Source organism: Cydia amplana, chromosome 12, assembly GCF_948474715.1.
Source record: "Cydia amplana chromosome 12, ilCydAmpl1.1, whole genome shotgun sequence".
Classification (NCBI taxonomy): domain Eukaryota; kingdom Metazoa; phylum Arthropoda; class Insecta; order Lepidoptera; family Tortricidae; genus Cydia; species Cydia amplana.
The window spans coordinates 11,619,440-11,644,319 of record NC_086080.1 but is presented as its reverse complement, the minus strand read 5'-3'; the positions used below and the strand labels follow the sequence as shown (position 1 = coordinate 11,644,319).

At 37.3% G+C, this 24,880-nt stretch overlaps 4 protein-coding genes across 5 annotated transcripts; 2 read left to right on the top strand and 2 right to left on the bottom strand.

Annotated features, from left to right (window-relative positions):
* Positions 1–62: 62 nt before the first annotated feature.
* On the bottom strand, positions 63–12,492 carry LOC134652740 (lysosomal-associated transmembrane protein 4A). Its single transcript, XM_063507902.1, has 6 exons — positions 12,343–12,492; positions 10,744–10,858; positions 9,769–9,937; positions 8,326–8,464; positions 2,017–2,173; positions 63–407 (listed from the first exon to the last, which is right to left on the bottom strand). Exons 2-6 carry the CDS (start codon positions 10,849–10,851, stop codon positions 63–65), a joined length of 918 nt encoding a protein of 305 aa, XP_063363972.1. The 5' UTR covers positions 10,852–10,858; positions 12,343–12,492.
* A 320-nt stretch (positions 12,493–12,812) lies between these two features.
* On the top strand, positions 12,813–13,427 carry LOC134652955 (ragulator complex protein LAMTOR4 homolog). Its single transcript, XM_063508197.1, has 3 exons — positions 12,813–12,841; positions 12,937–13,075; positions 13,181–13,427. The coding sequence occupies exons 2-3, from the start codon at positions 12,942–12,944 to the stop codon at positions 13,338–13,340; spliced, it is 294 nt and encodes a 97-aa protein (XP_063364267.1). The 5' UTR covers positions 12,813–12,841; positions 12,937–12,941; the 3' UTR covers positions 13,341–13,427.
* On the top strand, positions 13,362–15,135 carry LOC134652953 (protein RFT1 homolog). The gene has a single exon (XM_063508194.1). It carries the CDS (start codon positions 13,362–13,364, stop codon positions 15,045–15,047), a length of 1,686 nt encoding a protein of 561 aa, XP_063364264.1. The 3' UTR covers positions 15,048–15,135.
* Positions 15,136–15,180: 45 nt separating this feature from the next.
* Positions 15,181–21,576, bottom strand: LOC134652954 (vacuolar fusion protein CCZ1 homolog). Of its 2 annotated transcripts, none has more exons than XM_063508195.1 (11): positions 21,430–21,576; positions 21,252–21,349; positions 20,932–21,022; positions 20,347–20,409; positions 18,693–18,818; positions 18,069–18,241; positions 17,404–17,678; positions 16,676–16,860; positions 16,160–16,245; positions 15,536–15,663; positions 15,181–15,348 (listed from the first exon to the last, which is right to left on the bottom strand). In XM_063508195.1, exons 1-11 carry the CDS (start codon positions 21,499–21,501, stop codon positions 15,290–15,292), a joined length of 1,356 nt encoding a protein of 451 aa, XP_063364265.1. In that variant the 5' UTR covers positions 21,502–21,576; the 3' UTR covers positions 15,181–15,289. The 2 variants fall into 2 exon arrangements, with proteins under 2 accessions (XP_063364265.1, XP_063364266.1); XM_063508196.1 differs by having other exon boundaries at positions 21,252–21,317; positions 21,430–21,534.
* Positions 21,577–24,880: the final 3,304 nt, after the last annotated feature.

Here is a 24,880-nt window from a genome sequence, read left to right as displayed (position 1 = left end):
TACAGCGGGGTCAGCGTGGGCCATGAGCGTAGCGGCGCGGTATGAAGGCGGCGGGGTCTGTTTCACCGCCTCCTCGTAGTCGGGCAGCAGGCTGGAGTAGTCAGGCTGCGGCGGGGGCGCGGTGTATGGTAGGTAGGAGTGAGACAGTAACATGAACTAACCGTGGTTACAGCGGGGTCAGCGTGGGCCATGAGCGTAGCGGCGCGGTATGAAGGCGGCGGGGTCTGTTTCACCGCCTCCTCGTAGTCGGGCAGCAGGCTGGAGTAGTCAGGCTGCGGCGGGGGCGCGGTGTAGGGCGGGGCTGCCAGGGTCTCCCCGGAGATCACGAAGGGGGTGAGGCTGTGGAGCGCGTGCGCGCGCATCGTCAAGTACTTGTAGCAACGCCATACCATGCTGATGCAGTAACCCTGCCGAAAAAAAACATTTGATATTAGCATCATCTATGGTTAATAGTTTTGACGACCGGTCTGGCCTAGTGGGTAGTGACCCTGCCTGTGAAGCCGCGGTCCTGGGTTTGAATCCCAGTAAGGGCATTTATTTGTGTGATGAGCACAGATATTTGTTCCTGAGTCATGGGGCCCGTTTCTCAAAAGCTTGTAACTTGTAATACAAGCGGAAGTCCCTTTCTAACAAAAGCTGCCAAAAAGTGACATCCGCTTGTATTACAAGTTACAAGCTTTTGAGAAACGGGACAATGGTTGTTATCTATGTATTTAAGTATTTGTATATTATATACAGGGTGGATTTTCTTTTTGGGTCAGTGAGGGCAGCTTCCAGATCCCGTGCTGCTACGAGAAAATGGTCTTAGAAGACCTTCCCTCGATTTCAAATTAATGAAGATTGGCTTTTACAGATTTTGAAAAAAACATACAGGTTGCGAGAAAAAGGTCATTTTTGACAAACTTTTTTTTTTATGCCAATCGATCCCATTCCTATTCAGAATCAAAAGCTTGTATGGAAGCAAAAAAAAATTTCCGGCTAGAAAAGCCACAAATCGAGGAAAACTTTTCCCATACAATTTGTATGAAAATGAAAACTTTTATTTTTCATATGCTATTTTTGTATGCCAATCGATTCCATTCCTATCCAGTATCAATAGTTTCCTAGGGGTCAACTTTCGATAATGTACTAAAAAGCCACAAATTAATAAAAACTTTTGCATACATTTACTATGGAGAAAACGTGAAATTTAATTCACATTTTTCTATCTGCCCAATCAGTCCTGTTACATTTAAGGATCATAATACTGTATGAAGACATTGCTGTAAGACTGATGGGCGAGATAGAAAATTGTGAATAAAATTTCACGTTTTCTCCATAGTAAATGTATGCAAAAGTTTTTATTAATTTGTGGCTTTTTAGTACATTATCGAAAGTTGACTCCTAGGAAACTATTGATACTGGATAGGAATGGAATCGATTGGCATACAAAAATAGCATGTGAAAAATAAAAGTTTTCGTTTTCATACAAATTGTATGGGAAAAGTTTTCCTCGATTTGTGGCTTTTCTAGCCGGAAATTTTTTTTTGGTTCCATACAAGCTTTTGATCCTGAATAGGAATGGGATCGATTGCCATCAAAAAAAAAGTTTGTCAAAATGACCTTTTTCTCGCACCCTGTATGTTTTTTTCAAAATCTGTAAAAGCCAATCTTCATTAATTTGAAATCGAGGGAAGGTCTTCTAAGACCGTTTTCTCGTAGCAGCACGGGATCTGTTAGCTGCCCTCACTGACCCAAAAAGAAAATCCACCCTGTATGTATATCGTTGTCTGAGTACCCACAACACAAGCTTTCTTGAGTTTACCGTGGGGCTTAGTCAATTTGTGTAATAATGTCCTATAATATTTATTTATTTATAGTTTATATTTTTATAATACAGATAATACAAAATTCGCGGCTAATAAAAACAAGTAGTACTAACAGCAACACAATTAACAACGCTAGACTTTATCTCGTTGCAGTAAGGCTTTCAAACGGTCATAACTGTGCCAACGATGGTAGGTACAGGTAGTATACCTTCAACAGCACGGCCAGCAGGAACACGGACAGCACCACCAGCGCGAGCGCGGGCGCCGGCAGCGCGAGGAGCTGGTCGCGCCACGGCACGCGCTTCGTCTCCGCGACCAGCCGGTGGATCGAGCGCAGGTAGTACAGGTAACCGGTCGCGGTCAATCTGTGTACAGTATAACATACATCAGGTATACCATCAGATCATCAAAAAAAACCGGCCAAGTGCGAGTCGGACTCGCGAACGGAGGGTTCCGCACCATCAACAAAAAATAGAGCAAAATAAGCAAAAAAAAAACAAAAAAACGGTCACCCATCCAAGTACTGACCCCGCCCGACGTTGCTTAACTTCGCTCAAAAATCACGTTTGTTGTATGGGAGCCCCACTTAAATCTTTATTTTATTCTGTTTTTAGTATTTGTTGTTATAGCGGCAACAGAAATACATCATCTGTGAAAATTTCAACTGTCTAGCTATCACGGTTCGTGAGATACAGCCTGGTGACAGACGGACGGACGGACGGACGGACGGACAGCGGAGTCAGGGTCCCGTTTTTACCCTTTGGGTACGGAACCCTAATTAACTCTTAAAGCATTTAATATAATCATCATGTCAACCGAAAGACGTCGTCTGCAACAGCTATGCGATATCGGCTTTTCAGCTTCTTTGGGTACCTACGCCTACGTGAAATTTCACGCAATTGATAGATCTGGTGTGGGTCCATTTAAAACGCATGATAAAATTGATAAAACAGGCTCTTTAGAAGTATCGTATATAATAATTAGACCACAGTTTGATTTTTGATCTACCATATAATTTACACACATCATCAGTAATGTAGAAGAAATCGAACGATGAACGATTAACTAGTTCTGGTTGCAATTATTTGTTTCAGGCAGTTGTCCCACCGCAAGCGATGAGCTATAAGCGAGTGGACCGATAAACTAGAAACGAGTGGGCGAGCGGCGAGAAGCGAGTGTTAGCTTCAATAGTTTTGTCGCTCGGCTATAGGCGAGTGTTCGAGTGCGACGGGCTATTGGTCTCGCAGCTTGAGTTCAACTACCAAGGGAGCATCGCCGAGCGAGTACCGCTGAACTAGTTTTATCTCGGCGACAAACTATTAGTAGAGCGAGTGTTCTCGCCGGCAGTGTGAACAGCCAGCGATGAACTATAAATATATGTATCTCTTTTACTAACACAGGATCCCTATCTTTTGTTTGTTTCTTGGGCGAGAAAATCGCCGATAGCTAATCGCTTACTCGCTCTTGGTGGGACAACTGCCTAAAATATTGTAATAGCTCAGTATTTCGTTTTGCCCATGCATCAGGCTGAAACTGAATCAGTCGCATTATATGACCACCACCACCGTTCAATAACCCTATATTATCCTCCTATTTGTTTTGCATGACGGTATTGGATGCATACGTACTCACTGTATTGAATTTGCCTATTGATGTTCCGCAATTACTACGACCTTACCCAATTGACTTTCATATAAGTACTATAGTCCGTCAACCAAATCTTGTCAGTAGCAATGTAAAGCAAACTAAAGTAGGGCAACACTCAAAGAGCAGTATTGCGCTAAGAAAAGCAGCAATGTACATCGAACCAACAGTTTTTTTTTCCGCTGAGCGCGCCCTGCGTACGTCAATTTAAATTGTCACTCGCGGTTTATTGAAAAAAATTGAAACATGGACGGACAATTTAAAAGCGATGTTAAAACAATGTTAATCAAAATGATGAACAAATTTGAAGATATCAAAAACAACTGCTTATATTCTCTTTGTTCCCTATCTATGTCTTCTAAGTTTACTAAAATAAAATCATATCAAAATGCAGATAATTAGATAGTGCATATATTTGTTATTTACAATATAATATGCCACTTGTTAATGTAAATTAGTGTACTGTTCTGGATGAATATGACATACCTGTGTAATTTTTTTGATTGGTATATATTGTACAATATACATATTAAAAATAAAACAACTGATATTTGGGTGTTTATTTAATTTAAAGGTAAATAAGATAAGGGTCACTTTTCGACTTGGTTGCGTTGTACACGTACATAAACCGCCATAGGTAAGTATTGTCTGAAAAGATACTACCTACTACGAACGCCTTATATTGGGCAAGATTTAATCCTGCAACAAACATGTATGGATTAGGTAGATATTGCGAAAGAACGGCGATATAATCAAGGCTCTTAATACTGTTTAAAAGGTTTACCTTTGTAAATAGTCACAACTGATTGCTGAAAATATTAGACATGTGGGCCTATGGACGGTTTCCAGGACACAATTTATGGTCTTGTTGGATAGATTTAGGCATACGTTTTAATTTTATTTATGCCTTTTAACCCTAAAACAAAAAAACTGAACATAATCTTAAAAGTTCGAAAGAGTTCTTCCAATACTTGTCATAACCTCAATTTTTAGTAATGTTTACCATCAACGCCAACAAGCATGATTGTACATTGTAGGCCCCTTAGCTTTGCTTATTCTTATTTAATGTATTGGTATTTAATGGTGACAGCAGAAATATCTCTTGAAACAGAAACGATTCAGAATGAAAACCAAATGAAAACAAATAAGGTGACGGCTGTTGTTCACGATCCACATTCCACAGATAAAACACAGATGACACGCGTTTTGGAATTATTTGAACACAGTGTTGCTAACCCGCGATTTTTCAAATTTGCCGCCTTTTACTACTGACAAGATTTGGTTGACGGACTTTATATTTAAAATGCATAACAACCAACTGCAAAGTAAACACAGGGTGTCCCAAGAAGTAGTGATATACTGAAGCTGGGAGGTAGAGGACCTAGAGGCATTCTAGTATCACAGAACGAGCGATGTTAGCACGGCATGTGTTATACAGGTTGGTCCAAACCTTGCCGTCCAAAAATTTTTTTTAGATCCTCACGCTGTGGGCTATCAGAATATGTATGTTAGCCGACTTTTCGTAGTTTTCGAATTATGATTTTTAATTTTATTACTTTTAACTTTTGTTGAGAAATTCCGGGGTGAAGCAATTATTTATTTAAAAAAACTATTGAACTTTTTTGAATATTTTCTTTGTAACATAATCCTTCACAAACGGCGCAGTTGCTAAAAAAAAATCAGCATCCTCACTTGGCTGAGTTGGGAAAATAAAACAAATTTTTACGTTCAAGCATGTCAAGCTTAGATGTTGCCCTTACCTAAATAAATAAAAATACAAGCGATTTCAAGGACTTTTGGTTATTTTAGAAAATGCTAGACCCTACGTTTTTTTAAAAGGTCAAGAATGTGATACTTAGTAGTCATAATTTGTCAGAGTCGCCGGTCAAAGGAACTGAGGTGGAAAGCTTCCAAATTAGTAATTCTTTACAAAAATCCTCTTTTCTTATTTCTACTATTATTTTATGGGGTCACTTCCCCATCGCTATTTCATGTTATCAGTGCAAATACCACGAACAATTATTAGAAGGCATAAAAGCAACGCAAAGCTTCACCCCGGAATTTCTTAACAAAAGTTAAAAGTCAAATTCGAAAACTACGAATATGCGGCTAACATACATGGGGTACCTATATTCTGATATCCAACGACGAGGATTCTAAAAAAATTTTTTGGACGTCAAGGTTTGGACCACCCTGTATACAGGGTGGCTAAAAAATAACTGCATTTCCGTTGCCAGGGAGGTTTTGGGATTATACTGAGCAATTTTTACTATGAGACCAACCCCTAAGTCGCTAAAAAAAAATTTGACTGTTTCCTACATTTCGGCTGGTCCATTTTCTATGGGAGGTCTTTTGCCCATTTTGGCGCCCCCCCTTGGACGGCGCCCGGGGCACGTGCCCCCCCCCCCCCAGCCCCCCTAGTTCGCCACTGTACGCACTAAAATAAAGTGCAGTGCAGCAATTGAATTGAAAAACTTGATTAATATTATTGAATAGAATAGTTTATTTGTGTAAAAAAGTTTAATCGTTTTTCTCAAGCTGCGGAGAAAATGTTCGGGTAAGTATTACGAATTTATAGAAAAAGCGTGAAATCTAAAATGCACGTGACATTGTTATCATAATGGCTCACGCCAAGTTCTAGTGTATTCGACGAAAAAAATGATCTAGCATGTCGTGGTGACCTTGCCACTCTACGTACGTTTCTCACATAGATTACCTCCTAAACGATGAAGTGCAGAGCTATAACCGCGATATCCGAAGTTCGTCAATTGCGGGCATTTTTCTCTGTCACTCTAATTACGTCTTAATGGGAGTAAAAGAGAAAGATCCCCGCAATTTGCGAACTTCGGTTTTCGCAGTAGGCCTCCAGGCATATATTATGTTTTGCTCGCAGTCACGTTTTTGAATATTCCACTTCCAAGTGAAAGCAATCCACTATCCCGCAAAAAAAATTACTTACGGTAATATTTTTTCCTTCAAAATAAGGTTTTTCATAGGATGTAGTAGTCTCTTAGTGCATTAAAAAAATTATGAATCGTGTCTTTAGCGTATATGTTATACCTGGTAAAAATTAAATAGGTACTTTATGCTGTTAACAATTTCTTGTCTGGTTTTGAACCCTATACGTAACGAACTTAGTTTGCATCGGAAACATTAGGTATATTGGTGAACATAGATAAATAACTATATAGTTACGCACGCTTCATAATGCGGTATCTTTTGAGAGGTCATCAGGCTTCATGTCATGAAGTAGTTTACCTAATAAGCTGTTTCCTTTTTATTGCAAGGTGAAGGTTGTTGCAGTGGGAAAATATTTACCGCAGATTAAATACCTATCTCGCAAAGCCATACAAGTGTGGAGTCAATGCCTTTTCCGATGTTCATGGTTAAACGTTGTTAAAGGAGTGTTCTCTGTAGAATATAGTCCTAGTCAAAAGACATACTGTGATCTTGTAGGATCTTGCGAGTTTATGAGTAGGTAGGTACCTACTTTTGGTAGATGCCTGATCGGCGAACAGCGTGAATTTAATGGAGATGATCGTAGTTTTTGTTCGCGCGAGATTGTTTTCTCTTAGTAAAAGTACGCAAACAGTCGTCAATAAACGATTAGGCAAGATGTGAATCTAGTTTTTTTTTCACGCAGAATCTTTATCTACACGTACGTGCACGAGAAAATATGTAGTATATTGCTACCCGCTTTATCGGTGTTTGTCCGACAGCTGCCTGAACTATATTACACGTTTATGATCTTGACTGCACCAGTTTACTTAAATCTATGTGCAAGTGTATTGGTAGGTACAGAGACGGGTTTAACGATGATATATTCTTTCCCGTGTCAGTAATTACTCAACGCAATAGCAGCAATTAAGGGTAACCAATCGGATCACCAAGGTCATTTATATTTAGACGAAGGAGCAAAATGAAGACTGAAATGTTCTCAAGGAGATACAATACAATCGTCATCATATTTGCTATCTTCTCATGCCTAGAAAAAAAAAATACCCACGGTTTTCCTAACTACTGTGCGCCTAACAATTTGAAAGTTACGAAAAACTGGCGTAGAGCTGAAAATAAACGTGCGCATTTTTTTTCTTGGCATGAGAAGTAAGCAAATTATTCAACCTATCTGCCATTTTAATTTGGCAAATGATGTACCAAACACCTTGTATAATTAACCAGTGCGCCGACATCCACATCCAGCGAACAAGTGACTTACACAGTGATGGCGAAGTCGAATATCTGCAGGCAGAAGAAAGGCAGCAGGTGGGCCGGCTTGCCGCGCGACGCGCCGTAGATCAGCATGAGCGTGATGGCGAGCGTGCACACTGTAACCAGTGCGCCGACATCCACATCCAGTGAACAAGTGACTTACACAGTGTTGGCGAGCGTGCACACCAGTGCGCCGACATCCACATCCAGTGAACAAGTGACTTACACAGTGATGGCGAAGTCGAATATCTGCAGGCAGAAGAAAGGCAGCAGGTGGGCCGGCTTGCCGCGCGACGCGCCGTAGATCAGCATGAGCGTGATGGCGAGCGTGCACACTGTAACCAGTGCGCCGACATCCACATCCAGTGAACAAGTGACTTACACAGTGTTGGCGAGCGTGCACACCAGTGCGCCGACATCCACATCCAGTGAACAAGTGACTTACACAGTGATGGCGAAGTCGAATATCTGCAGGCAGAAGAAAGGCAGCAGGTGGGCCGGCTTGCCGCGCGACGCGCCGTAGATCAGCATGAGCGTGATGGCGAGCGTGCACACTGTAACCAGTGCGCCGACATCCACATCCAGTGAACAAGTGACTTACACAGTGTTGGCGAGCGTGCACACCAGTGCGCCGACATCCACATCCAGTGAACAAGTGACTTACACAGTGATGGCGAAGTCGAATATCTGCAGGCAGAAGAAAGGCAGCAGGTGGGCCGGCTTGCCGCGCGACGCGCCGTAGATCAGCATGAGCGTGATGGCGAGCGTGCACACTGTAACCAGTGCACCGACATCCACATCATCTATTGAACAAGTAACTGGTTAAACAACGAACTTAACCAGTTGTGTCATGTTCACCAGATACATTATTTCTGGTCTGCTTTTCTGCATTATTTTTTTATTATTATTATTTTTTCTTGTTGTCTGATTTAAAATGTTAAATAATAATAATTATTATTATTTATTTCATTTTATTCATATAAAGTTCTTGGTTGGTATGCATATTATATCAAATATATCAAGTTTAGGCATAGCAAACCAAAAGACAAAATTAAATTTTTAGTAACAAATAATCAATTTGATCATAAAGTGTCACTGTCTATATTCACATTATGTAATGCACAAATACCTAACTGGTTAAACGATAACCGTGTCCATTGTAACCAGTTCACCGATATCTATATCCTCCAGTGAATTCTAGTGCACAATAACTAGTTACACCAGAGCCGCGCACACGAAAGCACAACACAATACACATATTTTATGACTATAAAAAACCTTTCAATAAAAAGGTCGCCATGTGGCATAAAAATATTCCGTATTTCTACAAAAACAATAAGCCATAACACAGTGTTATGATACAGACATGCTCCATAATAATTATATTGGCGTATCTTTATTATTTGTGTAGTTTTTTTTGTATGTGGGGAAAAGTCTACTAAACGGGTGTCCTTCAACATAATGTATTTAGAATACGTTGAAAATTAAATAATTTAGTAAAAGCACGCATACAAAACTTAAAATAATTTTAAGGTTTATTTTTGATTTTACATTCATACACGAATGTTGTTTACGCTAAACGTTTCACCTGGTTTGTGGAGTACAAACAATGCTAGCGTCGTTGATATTATTGAATTTAATAATTAAACGTATAAGAGACGTAACAAGACATTCAGCTGTTCTAACAAAATATACCTACACGAGTTACAATAATAAAGAGAAACAGGGTAATGCAGAAAATATTAATACTTAATAAAATAGTGGTACAAAATAGGTACAAATGAGTGGAGAGGAAAAAGTCATAATTCACTTTCCAATTTTTGCCCTGGGCTCCGATGCAGTACCTAGTTAAGGATGCACCCGGTAAACACGCTAAGATGAGAGCAAGGAAAGACACAGCAAAAAATAATTTAGAATGGCATATCTGTCCTAGTCATATGCTATGTACAGTCATCATTCACCACACGGGATTGTTATGCCATTTAGGGTTCTAGCTAAATTGGTAATTCCTTAGCGTAAGTATTGAACAATCAATTTAGCTATGACCCTAAATGGCGCAACAATCGCGGAGCGTGATGGTACATGAAATGTTAGAAACCACACTTACGGTAAATAATGCTGTGGTTATGATCCCGGGACTGCATGTAGGTGCCGGGGCGGTTGTCCACATTAGACAGCGGCGTGGGCATGGGGTTGGAGTCACTCTCGAGCTCGTCCAGCAGCCGCGGGTCGCGCACCACGGCCGCCAAGAAACCCAGCGCCACTAGGTGCAGCATCTGAACATAATGTTGATTAGATGGTACCCACGTTGAATGCCATTATTGCACGCATTTTGGGGTGGTGAGAGTATCACAGCACTGTTTTTAAATAAACAAACTTTTGATGGAATCACTCTAGTAGCCTTGGGGCTACTGGGTGGGAAGTTAAAATGGCAGTTGTTTTTTCGTAAAAAACTTGTTTATGTGCAATATTTGGGATCATGTTGCCGAAGTGGGCTCCTATACTCTATAGCAAGCTATGACAATACTGGGACGGTGATGGTGAAAAGGAGTTTTGCCCAATTTGTAAATATAGTTCATGACCCACCAATTAATCAGGCAGATTGCAGGAATATAGAAAAAAGGTATCATAGTGGGTTTTGGGGAATATTAATGGCTTTATGTCACATAGTATTACATGTAATATTTTCCAATATATTAATTCACTCTCAAATGAAAAGTAGGGCTACTTACAGTACACCCCATTCCCATCCCAGTGTTGTTTATAGTGTACCCATCTACCATATACGTCCGAACGTAAAGTTTCTGTGTAATATTTTGACGGTAGTCACATTAAACCAATACAAGGTGTAACAAAAATAGTAGAAGAAATTTTTTTTTACTCAATACGTAAGATAGTTTCATTATGTTGCTTCAGATACCTAAAGGTCAAAATGTCCAGAAAAAGAAGCCCCGCGTAGCAGGGCTCCGTCGGCTCAGGGAACGAGACAATGATTTTCACGTTTCACAATATACCTAGGAATTTCATGATCTGGCGGATATTACGATCAGCCGCAGACATTTAAATATATATTAGAACTTACCAAGTGCCATGTTCCTAGTAGAATGGTTCCTGTGCGGACATGGAGGCAGAAACAGCAGCGCCACTCACTGTTGCGCTCACTTCCCAACTTTGGCCGAAACCTCAACATTTTTTACCTGCACATAATTTAAATATACCTACTAAATATACCTGCACATAAAAGCAGACCGTAAATTAATATTTATTAATTTATAATAGACTGATGACCCTCAGACTGGAATTTTTGTGGCATTTTTGAATTGTCATAGTTACTTCTCATTTATCAACTTCACCTAGATTATATCAATGTATATTTGCCAATTAGAGTGGTTTTTTCCACATATCACACAATGGATGGATATATGACTGTAAAATAAGTTATTTAAAGCCAGATAATATGGTAAAAAATAGGACTATCCATTTCTTGTGTAGAGATAATAGATTAATAGAACACAAGAAACACTTGACTGACCTGATAAAATATGAAATTGTGAACTATTAACATTATATTGCTTTCATTGCACATCTCTATTTCACTTTCAATTATTCAAAAGTTATCTGGAACAGATTGCTCTTTAATCGCGATAAGACCTTGATTACCTCTACTTTTAATCTTCTTTAATAAGTTGTATCCTATATCATATAGATCAGTGGTTTCTAACCTTTTCAGTCCGGTCACCCCTATGACTAACTAGGGAACCTGATTTTACCCCCCCCTCCCAATGGTATTAAAAAATAAAATGTGTATGTTTGTTGTATTGTTATATTAGGTTAACTTATTACCCCCGTAAAATACCAGTTTTACCCCCAGGGGGGTAATTACCCCCAGGTTAGGAACCACTGATATAGATATATGTGTATGGAAGTTGATAAATGAGAAGTAACTCCGACAAATACAAAAATTGCACAAAAATTCCAGTCACTGCTGATAAATTACTTTGTCTAATGATAGTTTCTGTTACAAAGTTTATCACTTGTCCATGGTAACTATTAATTGAAAGTAATTTAACATTTTTACCGCCACCAAGTCCACTAACGATAATACTATATGATAATGTTCCAAATTTAAAATAAATCTTCATTTATTCCATTAGTTGCTATACAAATCATATACATATTACACTACTTAAAAACAAACTAACACAGATTCAGGTAATTAGTGCTGAATTCAGAGAATACATAGGTAAATACTTAATATTTTGGTACCTAACAGAGTAACATATTCATATATTCATAGAAATTATTAAGAATCAGCTATTTTCAAATCTAAAACAAATTCTTTTATCGAGACAATGTAAAATGTTATCACACGATAAACTGGCTAGTGGCTGTTGTGCAACAACGACGATAGTACCAATGGCACAATATGTTTATATTATGAAAGCGACATAAGGAACGTTTGAAGGTCTATTAGTTACACGACATATGTCTTAATTATGCTACAATGGTAATTTAAATCGATAAAATAGAACAAACCAATGTAACTTTAGTATTTTTTTATAAATGCATTATACGTGTTGTATAGCTTTGTCAATTAAGCGCACGCATCATAATAAAAGAGAAACAAATCAAATAAGCGCTAGGCGGAGTGTTAAAATGAAATATAGAAGAACCACCTCACCTGTATTAATAATTGGTAATTTTCTTCATATGGCCAAGGCAATAAATAAAAACACAATATTATTATATATTGCAGAAAATTTCTCTATAATTTCAAGTAAGTATCACGTATTTAATCGAAATTGAATAACGTCATACTACGCTACGAAAAATGTCAAAGTTTTGTTTTTAAATCTCTAGCAATGGACAAAGGAGAGTTTCCTTCCTAGTTGCAAATGTTTGTGTAGGAGCAGTAAATTGTATATCTCGAATAGACTAACGTTACGTTTCAAAACCAATATATAGATGGTCAAACCAATTTGTCAGTAAATAGGAACAAAAAAAAACTATACTCATCCTTTTCTTTTGGGTGCTAGTACGAGTGTAAGACAAAGATAGTATGATTCTCTCTGTCTGTTTGAAATCAGACATTGAATTGGAACGTTCCCTAAATTAAAAAAAAAGACCTGCCTTCCTGTCAAGTCAATCCTGTCCAATCCACTGTCAAAAAATTGTAAAAAGTGAGTTTTAAAATTAATAACATCCTAATTTGTAGAAACGGCGTTCTGCCACATCAATTAATGTGTTGGAATAAGTAATTTGTGTAATGTTACAGCTATAATGGACAAAATTCCAGACCAAATTGGTTACCTGGTGCTTACAGAGGACGGGGCTGTCCTCGAGTCTGGAGGGGAGCTGGAGAATGACGAGCGAGTAGCCACGATAGTAACAGACCTTATCAGCTTATCAAACAAGTTCGTAAAATTATTTATTATCCCTTAAAACAGCTCGATTGTTGTCCAAATCAAAGAGGCCCAGTAAATTACTATGACTCATGCAATATTAATAACATGTTTCAGGGTTGACCCTGTGGCTTTTTCTCCCAGTGAACAGTTCAAGAAAATATCTATTACGTACGACGACCACTGGTTCCTAATTTGCATGTCCAATAAGAAGATATATGTGGTCAAAAGGAACATATCTCTACCTGCAAGTGAACCTAATTCAGTTGTTGTTTGACCAATTCAAAACTAAGTCACCATGGGACGGAACTTACTGATGAGTAGTCTTGAAAATGCGTCATTTAATATAATCTTCCAAATAATATTCCGTTGTGTAACATTCATTATCAATGCATGGGTGATTAGGAATGTTGGTCATGAGGTGTTAGGTATCATGAATGTGCGCCTTTTACTGCTAGAGAGCACAATCTTGTTCCTCAGCAGGGAGCCATTCAACCGGGCATGCCTTGGACAAAAAGAAGAATTCAGCTGGCATCAAATTATTAACCAAATTTGGCTTTCTGTCCCTCTCAGCTGTGTTCTGTCATTAGTGTTTGTGTACATCTGGCTGCACATATTACCTCTAGGCAATCCAGAATATGCTTTTCAGTATGCATTCGGCTGTTGGAGTGTAGCACTGTCTTGTGTCATAGAGTTGTGTTCAGCCAACATGGTATTACTTGCACAACTGTTCTGTTTTGTTAAATTAAGAGTAGCGTTAGACACTTTGCATATTTTCACAAGAACAGTCATATTTTTATCTGTAATTATCTATGATAGGTCTTTAGCCTTGATTGCATTTTCATTAGCACAAGTGGGCAGCATTGCAGCTGTTGCCATTCTCTATTATTTGTTTTTCTATTGGTACATTAAAAACAAACCATTGTATGCCAAGGGCGCTCTTAAGAACAGCTATGTGCCAGATAATATTTTGCAAAGATTATATGAGAATGTTGATGACTTTAATTTTACATCTCTTAAAGACTTCTTACCTAAATGGTTGGGATCTGTGAATTCGTCATTTAATAAGAAATTAAGTACTTTAACTGTAAGTTTTGCTAAACAGGGTGTTGTAAAACAGTTGTTGACAGAAGGTGAGAAGTATGTGATGTCTGTGAGCCCTGTCATGAGCTTTTCAGAGCAGGCAACTTATGACGTGGTTAATAATTTGGGCAGTCTGGCAGCCAGGTTCATATTTAGACCCATTGAGGACAGTAGCTACTTCTATTTTACTCAAATGGTGAGCAGAGACTTGCCACTACACAAACAAGACCGACACAAGATACAGGAATCCTGTGTTGTGCTGTCTCAAGTCTGCAAGACTGTCAGTTCAATTGGGTTAATAGTGTTAGTTTTTGGTCAGAGCTATGCTCACACATTACTGTGGATGTATGGAGGAGAAGCATTTGTTGCAAGTGGATTGCCAGTGCAATTACTCCGTAGCCACTGTCTGGCAATAGTCCTGCTAGCTATTAATGGTGTCACTGAATGCTACACATTCGCTACAATGACAAGTGCACAATTGAACAGCTATAATTATTTAATGGTGTTCTTTTCCATATGTTTTTTGTTTTTATCCTACATTTTGACTTATACATTTGGACCGGTAGGCTTTATAATTTCTAATTGTATCAATATGTTTGCCAGAATCATGCATAGTATTCATTTTATAAGTAACAAATACAAAAATACTGGTTATAAGCCCTTAGATGGACTGAATGTTGGAAAAGTCTTCCTCTTGGTGTTGTTTATAGCAGGGTGTATTTGCAAAATCTCAGAAAATAAATTGTTACATGTGTCTATCATACTGCACATAGTTATTGGTGCGGTGTGTTTTGCATTAGTCCTGCTGGCCTGGGCTTATGAAAACAGACAACTTGTTATTAAAATGTACAAAAAGGTGTTTCAGGCAGAGGAGACTAAAGAGAAAATATCAGTTGACTAGCATAAGGATGTTTAGTTAATTTAGAATGTAACAGACTAGAGTTTTATTGTATTTATCAAATAAAGACATGTTTTATTCACATTAAAAACATTGTTTCATTTAAATGTTGCATAAAAAGGTTGTAAAATAAAAGTTTGTTTATGATTAAATAAATATCAGTATATATTTTGAACATTTATATTAAGTAAGTAACAATAATATTCCATGATATTTGGATTTTTCCTAGTTCAAGAATTGTATACTTATATAGGGTAGAAAAATATACCTTTCATTTGAACTTCGCATATTCGTTTTACCTCATCTGTAAAAAAAGAGAATGAGAATACATACCATAAATTTAATATAGTGTCCAAGACACGATCAATAATAATTTATCATTAAAATTATATTGAGGTGAAGGTGAAGATCACTTTCACATCATAATCTAACAATTATATGTAGTACACTAAAAATTACCAGACATTGAACAATTATTTAATCAGTTTTACCTGCAATTTCCTTGAGATTTGCATTCTTTTCTTGGATTATGACATAAAATTCTCTCTCATTTGATGACTTGGCAGTAATCCAATATTCATCTGGTGTCTTGATAATTACTTCACCATAGTTGCCCAGACTGAAACAATAAAACATGATACATTAAATAATTGTAATTTCTTACAATGTCACAACAATTTATATTTTATTGCAAAGCTATTAAGGTCCATTTTGAACGAATCCTAAATTACTAAAATGAGTTTAATAGCTCAGAATAATAGAATAAACCTAGGGAGGTGAATTCGTGAATGCTCGAGATCGCAGGTGTTTGTGGCCCGAACCGAAGGTGAGGTTTATTGGTGGTAGAAGAGATAATTAAGAAACTAATAAACTAAGAAAGAAAACGTGCCTCCGTGTTTCATAGCACTATGTAGATTGTGCTGTATGGCGCTATTAATGTTTTGGAATAAGATTGTCAAAATGTTGAATTACCGCATAATGTACGGAGCTATACAGGGCCATCTACATCAGCTGTCTAAACCGAAACACGATTTTTTTCTTAGACTTTTACATCTCTTCTACAATCAATAACTTTGGAATTAGATAGAAAATGTGTATTAATTAAAAATCTTTACCTTTGTCTGTCTGCATGTATGCCAGCTATTATACTTAAAACTTCTGGCTTGATAGTGGTTGAAGGTACCAACTTGTTAACTGGAGACTGAAAACATGTTAAAATTAATGTTGACATCGAAATTATATCCCACTTGAATCATTGACATAAATTTGTGTCTGTTGAGGTAAAAGATAATTCTTCTATATACATATAGTCAGTGTGGATATTAGCAGTCTTAATTATACACTTGTTACATCCAAGGCACAATTCTTACTAATACCTACTAATAACTTATTCATGTATTCACTGTAACAGAGGACCTTAGGTATGTACTAAATCTAGACTTAGTCTGTGCGGAAAGAGAAGTGTCGTGAAACGTAGTTGAGTCCATACATTCTACGACTCTTTTCGCACAGATCTAACTGATAAATATTAAACATTGAAATAAGGTTCAAAATGATTAATTAGTTAATTGTGATCAATGATGGTACGAGTAAGATCTATTATTTATTCTGCGACGAAAGTAGGTACTTACAGATGTTTTAAAAGCAAGGTTAAGTCTGTTGAAATAAACAAACTTGTTATCATTGCTCGATATCTGGGCAGTTTGGAGCGCGTGAAGGGCGCACTGTTCGCTGATGGCTGAAGCAATGGATGAGAGTTGGGGCCCGATGAATGCGTCCAGGGACTTGAATGTATCTAATTCAAGGTTGGTGTTGACTGTAACATTAACAATTTGAAATTTCAGACAGAATTTAAATGGTCCGTTGTACAGTACCGTTCTCCCAAGAATTTAATGTTTTTAAACAATGACTGGATTCGTTAAATTAATCATATGAGAGCCCGATCACGAGGGGCCTTGTAGTAGTCACCGAAAAGTTCTACTTTCTATTTTCTGGCTACATCATCAGATACCTAAGCTCGATAATTTCAGGTAATATACAAATACATAGGTGCCAATATATAGTATTTGGTATTGTCGCTAAGACTTCAAAACTCTCGGCATGGTTTTTATTGCCCCATTTAGACGATGCGACGGACCGGCGGACCCGCATGTGATTTTTCGATTGATTGAATTAATTCTAAGACATCTAAGTCATAACATATATAAGTCTAAATGGAGGTCTACCCTAACGCCATATATATGAAAAACGGAGAGTGGGGTAATCTTGTAAAAAAATGTTTAGGAGGAACCCAACTTTGTATATGTAGAGAAGAGTAATACCAGTCATAATAATATGCTTGTATTTATTTAATACTAACCATCAACTGTAAAACAAACTGTTGCGCTCAACGTCCTATAAATAATGAGATAATATTCTTTTTCTTCCGGCTCATCTTCAAGCATGAGATGAACTTTAGTCAGCCGGTGTAAGTCCTCCCGTGTTCTGATGCCGTCCCGTGGCATGATGAAACGGCCGTGCCTTTGTGCCGCGGCCACGGCCCCGCCTTGGAGTTCCTTTTCAATTTGCTCGGGTAGGAGCTTTTGTACTAAGTACTGGTAGAGTGTAAGCATGTCGTCTGTTGAAAGTGCGTTCCTGAAAGGTGTTTAAAATGTGGAAGATGAACCTGGAAGGTCTACTTGGGGGGTCAACAGTAAAAATGCCGCATTTACATTCAGCCTAAGTGAGCAGGGAAGTGGAAAGGATGAAGGTGTAAACACGATACTTCTCATACCGCTGCCAATTGCCATTGCCACTCGCGCTACCCGGCGCTCTCCAAAAGAGCGGTTTTTTTTTGTGCGGAAATCAAAAGACCGGCAGCGCGAGCGGCAGTGCGTGTTTACATTCTGCTCCGTACGTCGTACTGATAATTGCAGATTGCACATTCTTTACTGGGTAATTTCACGAAATTGTACGCTAGCCACGATTACATTGCGTGTCTTTACTCTTGCGTGGATTTATACTACTTGTATTTATCTTACTCACCAAATCAACTGCTCATTGTAAACAAATGAGATACATTTAAAATCAGGATATGTGACTTCAACCAGATCTATAAAGCACAAAACTTTGAAGAAGGAATTTTTGTCCAGCGGCAGATAACTTATTCCTTGAATGATATCATTGATATCATTTGTGAGATTTTTAGATGTTATATACTGCAACAAAAACATTTATGTTATCATTTATATGGGTGTGAAGCTTATTTATTTCACATGGTCTTATTAAGTGAGTGCCAACTAAATCTTAATTGTGGTGGTGGCTTATTTCTATCCTATAATTATAAATATGTTGATTGGCCTTATTTCAGTGGCGGATTTATAAGGCCAAGTAGGTCCGGGCCTAGAGCGGCGAGATAATAGGGGTGGCACTCGGCAGTCTACTTATATGATGGGTGCTGAGGAAGGGGAGGCTAGTACTTACTACAGGGCCTGGGGCTTAGGGCGGCAAACAATGCAAGTTCGCCACTGCCTTATTTATATACACATGTAAGTACATATTTAAAAACAGCAATTTTATTGAATTCATGTTTAGCAAAGGTTTTAAGGTGATCTTGCCAGCAAAATGAATACTGTTAAAGGTTTAAGGTAGTTAAGGCAAACAACTTACTGGTCCAAAGAACTTTTCACAAGTGGTATAAATTTCATCAGGCGGAATGTTTTGGAAAGGCCCTACAAACATTTTGAACATTTTGTAGGCTGATTTCAACAGATCAAACATAACAGATGGCTCAATCTGGAACAAAAACATCACAACAAATACAAATTAGCATTAATGTGACTGTAGTCTAGATTATATCCCAATTTGAATCTTTTTGCATGACAACTAGGGCTTCCAATACCGGGATCCCGGTATTTAGGGATCCCGGGATCCCGTCTTTTTAAACGCATTTTTCAATACCGGTATTTTTAAAGGCAATACCGGGATCCCGGTATTTAAAAAAATGAGGGAAATGCGCAGTATAAACCCTTTAAATCCATTATATCCGGCTGTATCAAAACAAAAAGCTTACTAAAGGTCTGACGCATCTAGAGTTAGACCAAGAAAAGTCTGCAACGATTTTGATAGCACGCGCAGTGTAAGTGTTATATTAAACGTCAAACTTCTATGAAATTATGACGTACAAATAATACTTGCACTGCGTACTGCGTATGTTATCAAAATCGTTGCAGACTTTACTTGGTCTAACTCTAACTCGCATTTTATTATTGAAACAAGATCGTTGCCTAATGCGTCAGATAAATATTTGGTGGTTGGTGGTGGATGAATCCTGAAGTTATGTGAGTAATGAATATGATGATAGTGACATTAACATTAACATAATTAGTTCTTATATAATAATATTATCAAAAAATAAAACGAAAGAGCAAGGATAATAGGCTACATTCCTACTAGTCAAATCAGCTTCTTTTTTAGAACTGTCAAAACGATTTTTTAGTATCTAATACCTTTAAACGAGAAATTCTTGTTTATTTATTTATTTATTTATATATACTTATATATATTTCGGGGATCTCGGAAACGGCTCTAACGATTTCGATGAAATTTGCTATCCGGGATTTTAGGGGGCGAAAAATCGATCTAGCTAGGTCTTATCTCTGGGAAAACGCGCATTTTCGAGTTTTTATATGTTTTCCGAGCGAAGCTCGGTCACCCAGATATTGGAATTTATATGAAAACAAATATAGTGACATCACGGTAAACTCACCTACTTTTTATATTTCAATCCGATTTATTAAATACAAATTGTGTTTAAAAATAGCTGCTATCTATGTTTTTCTAATAATTATATGGTGCTTTATTTCGTGCACGATTTGAAATAATTTATTTTAAGTACAGGAAACATCCCTATTGTAATAATGGCAAACCGATTTTGACGGAAATTTGAAAAAATGTTGTCTGGTTGGTTAAGTTGGACTACAAATGTGACTGGTGAGGTGAAGTCAACAAATTGGATAAAATTATTGCCAACCTGGAGTGTGAAATAAAATTATTGCAGATGGCGGCATTGATTGTTTATTATTGTAATAGCTTTTAGGACATATCTGGTATTCCAGTGAGCCTTTCTAATTCCCCTTTTTAATAAAACTATATATTTTTAAGCGATTCATATCCAATACCGGGATCCCGGGATCCCGGTATTGATGAAGACAGTTTCGGTATTAATACCGGTATTGTGAGAAGTCCGGTATTTGGAAGCCCTAATGACAACTAAGGTTGATATTCAAATGTATTTTAAGAAATTGAAATAAATTTAACTTACCACATCTCCTCTGCTTTCTCCAATGGCAGAAAGTGCTTTTGTTGTATAAGGTATTCGAACAACCTGTAAAAAGTACACCATACTTAATCATTAATCATTATGCAACTTTATTCTGGAATGTTAGGTAGAAATTACTGACTTTCAGTAGCTACAATACAGGTGGCAGCCTTTAGTTTGAGGATGGCAGTCTGGCACACATCTAGTGTTTAAGTATATGGGTATGGGGTGGGGTGTTTGGCAGTTCCATGGGAATTTGCCAAATCCTATACCGAAACATATGACATAAAAGAAAACCACCGTGTTGCTGAAATATTTTTTTGCTTGGGGGCTGTTCATAAATTACGTCATCTATTTTTGACGATTTTTGACCTCCCCCCCCCTAAAATCATCCAAAAATCAGGCTTTGAATGACCCCGTTTCCTCCTATGTCTTGCTACCATCATCCGATGTCCAGATCCGCCCCCCCAATTTGAAATGACGTAATTATGGATAGCCCCTTGTAAGATTTTTATTATTGTACCTGTGTATGTTAGTTTGTAAGGTATTAGTTGCCTGATAATAAATTATATTTAATTTATATCTTACCAGAACCATCCAGTAACCTTTCTCAGGTTGATAGAAAATGTGTCTTTTAGTCTGTGTTTGCAGTGCTTCACAAGGCTCAGAGGAGAATGTACTGAAACAAAAGCATTGTTTAAGGACATTCAAAAAAGTAAAACACTGTAAATGAAAGAGATTAGTTATTGTTACTCAAGTAATCCCATCCCCCCCTCAAACAACATTACATTAAACGAAATGAATATTCATCTTTGATTGATAAATGCACATCTTGACCTGTACCTATCTCTCCTAACTTTAGATTCAGAAAAGAAAATGTTGTATGTAGACAGTAATAAGATACTCACGACATAAATTTGACAACTGCCTCACATAGTCCGACCTGAAGCTTGCGCCCATCTCCACTCACCTGACTGGGATGGTAGAACAACACCCTTTTCAGTTCCTGTCCAAATTACAATAAAACAGCAATACTTTATATTAATAAAGGCGATCATTAATTGAATAATAAATTAGTGAACGTACTTCTCCTTCCTTAGGCCCAAAGCTCGAGTTAAATATAAAGAAGGAGTGAATTTTCGTTTTCACATCTATCATTTTCGTAGATTTCGCAGGTATGGCCCGCGCTGACTACTGACACTTTACTAGAAAACTGAACACGAATATGCACGTTACACTTGGTAATTTCATAAAAATTTACAACTTTATTAATAATAAATAATATTGGATTTGACATACACCACAAAAACACAAGGCAGTGTTGCGTTGAAATGCCAACAGAACTGTCAAGTTGACAGTGATTTGGCAGTTGTGAATGACACTTGAAGTGTATTCAGAAACTACAATAAAAGCATTAAAACTTTTGTACAATTCATATAAAAATATGTTCCAAAAAAGGATTAAATGCTATGTGATATGTATTTTTTAAGTGCTTATATATATAACTGATTTTTAAAGGCAGTATTGTATTCTTTGGTATTGTATTCTTTGATTGAATGTGTCTTCAGTCTTGCACAACCTTGGAGGATATAGTTGTATCCTCCAAGTGCACAACAGGGCTTTAAATACCGTTAAAAAGTTGGTATCGTTACCACAAGGTGACAGATTTAACGTTAAGTTGTAACTAACGTTAGACCAGGTACCGTTAGTTATACTACTCTTTACCGGTAACAAAATGGTAACGTTAGCAGCTGTCAATTTGAGCTAACGTTAAGTCAAAGGTATCGATACACCATTGTTAACGTTAGTAGGTAACGTTAACAGCTGCTTATTTACCGTTTGATTAACTGATAGGTGCCATCATCATTGACAATCGAGCGAATGTTCATTCACTCTCAAGCAGAGATGGGCAATTTTAATAACAAAACTTCCGTGAGACAAAGACATGTTAAATGGAGATGGGCATTTCGTAATTGATTCCTGGTTCCACGATTACTCGAAATTACTTTGTAATCTGATTACCGATTCCCAGATTACTTTGTAATCTAACAATACCGAATTACTAATAGTGGAGTCAATATAAAGTTAAAGTTACATTAATTGCATGTGTGTTCCATGACAAGAAGTGTCAAGTTATGTCTAGGATCATGTTTACGTTGAAATTATTTCAATTGATTGGCACCTCAAAATACCACAAATTGTATCAAAACTTTATTAATTACTACAACAGTAGGTACAGTGCAGTTATTATTGTTGAAACTTTGCGATAAAATCTTTTCCTTTGAGTGAGATATCCAAAGCTATTAACCATGATTATATCCGAAAGAAATCATGTCTCTTATTGTTTTAACTCATACTACAGCTGGAAAGGGATGATTACTTTGTTAAAATCAATGAATGACCTTTTGTTAAAATATCGATCATGCTTATCAGTACGTATTTTAAATTCTCGATGTGTTGATTTATACTGAGTAAAGTAAAATAAACAACTATGTTAAACAATTACGCTTTTTTATTAATTTAATGAATTAGGTTTTTACACCTGAGGATGCCGAAGACCGGGCAAAGTGGAGAAGGCTGAGCAGGAAAGCGGACCCTGGCGCTAGACCGGGAAAACGCTAGGTTGAAGAAGAAGAATGAATTAGGTTTTCGAAGTGTGTACCACCGTTTTCAGCACAAAGATTTAATTTTAAACGGATTTCATTATTTAGGTTTACAAAAGTGTTCTTTATTTCTTCGGAAGCCGTTCGAATTTTTATTAATAATTCTTCTCCAGACTTCACTGGTGTTGAGTATTCCTTCCTTATCTTTCAGAGTTCCCCATAGAAAAAAAAACCAATGGCGTTAAGTCGGGTGACCGGGCGGGCCAGGTTAGGACGTTGCTTCCACGGCCAATCCACCTCTCAGGGTATTGTTCGTCTAGCCAATTTACGAACTGGGAACGAGGCTGAAGTGGGTCCGTCGTGCCGGAAGCACATAGTTCTTCGGGTTTCCAAATCCGTACACAAAGTGAATATCCGCTAAATGAGCCGGAGGATAATGCGGCATGGCGAATTTTATTTATTACAGTCAATCAAATTTAAAGATTTTATCTTGCGCATATCTTGACATCAATTTCGTCATTTTCGTCAAACTATCAGCCAGTTATCGTGAAGGTAAATAGTTTGCACTCTCGTGATTGAGAACAGAACAAAATTTCGTTAGAAGTTCGAATTTGGCTAATAACCATGCAGTTAGTGCGTCTGCGTGTAAAATTAGTTGGTGGCTACGTCACGCATAAGGGTGTGTTAGAATTGAGATTTTTTAACTTGGAATTTGTTTTAAATAATTAATATCTCTTAAATTAAGGGTTTTTGGACTATGTGTTATATAACTTTATATACTCTAATTAGGATCTAAAATCGTTGGTTTAAATCTTTCGGGTAATAACCCCCGCGGTGTATATAACCCTATTACCCTTTGAATGACCTTTTTCACGTTTTCTACAGCAATGCAGTCGACTGCAGCAATTTTGAAGCGCCACATTGCTACCGACTGCATTACTGTGGTAAATGTCAAAATCGAAGTTCCTGTCTGGATTTTGGCGTCCATTAAAAATAAATAATCAAAGGAGGTCATCGATCAAATGGCCCGGAGGACAAGCCATCGTTAACTGGTAGAGAATACCTTATGGCATTAAGTCCGCCTCTTGTACTATAAGGTTTTTCTTTTGTGCAATAAAGATTAACCACTTTATTCATAAACTTTACGGGCCTGATTTAGTTCAATTATGTTTATCCCTTACTTACAAATACATAAGTTAAAGTAACAGATAAGGACAAACGATTATTACTATTATTAGCTAATTGAAGTTTGTAGCGCGTTTATGAATAAGGGGTTAAAGAAATAAAATAAATACAGATGATGACAGTAATTATATACGCATTTTATTACGGAAAAAGATTTAATATTGGGTGTAAATGAAACGGGAATTGGAAATGTAAAATAAAATGATATTAAAATCTCGAGTGTCGGATTCATGTTTTGATATATTTTTTGTATTTTAATAATAGTTTGGATTTATTAAAAGAATGTGACATATTTTGTGGAGATTTCTTTTTAAATATAGTATTTGCAACATAGGTTATCACATCTCAAAAAATCTCTGGTGTGAGAATTCATGTAGAGCTCTCATACATTATGAACTGTGCTGACCAGACTATTTTACAAGCAAGCAGTAACATCAATAAATAGGTGTCTCATTTAATATAATCCGACTAAATTACATTTCAGCAACACCTCCATATTTCACAAAAAAAATCAAGACATTATCCAACCTATATAATCTTGACGTATATTATATCAAAGACGCCTGTACCTAATATAAACCGACCAAGTAACGAATTAGCTATACCATCATATTTAACAAACTAATTTATGACGTTTTGCAACCTTCTTATTTTGGCAAATATATTCCGACACAGCCGGGTGGTATTTTATCTGTCCAATCTCGGTCCATTGTGTATTTGCGTCTCACATTTTGCTTAATGAGAGAGTG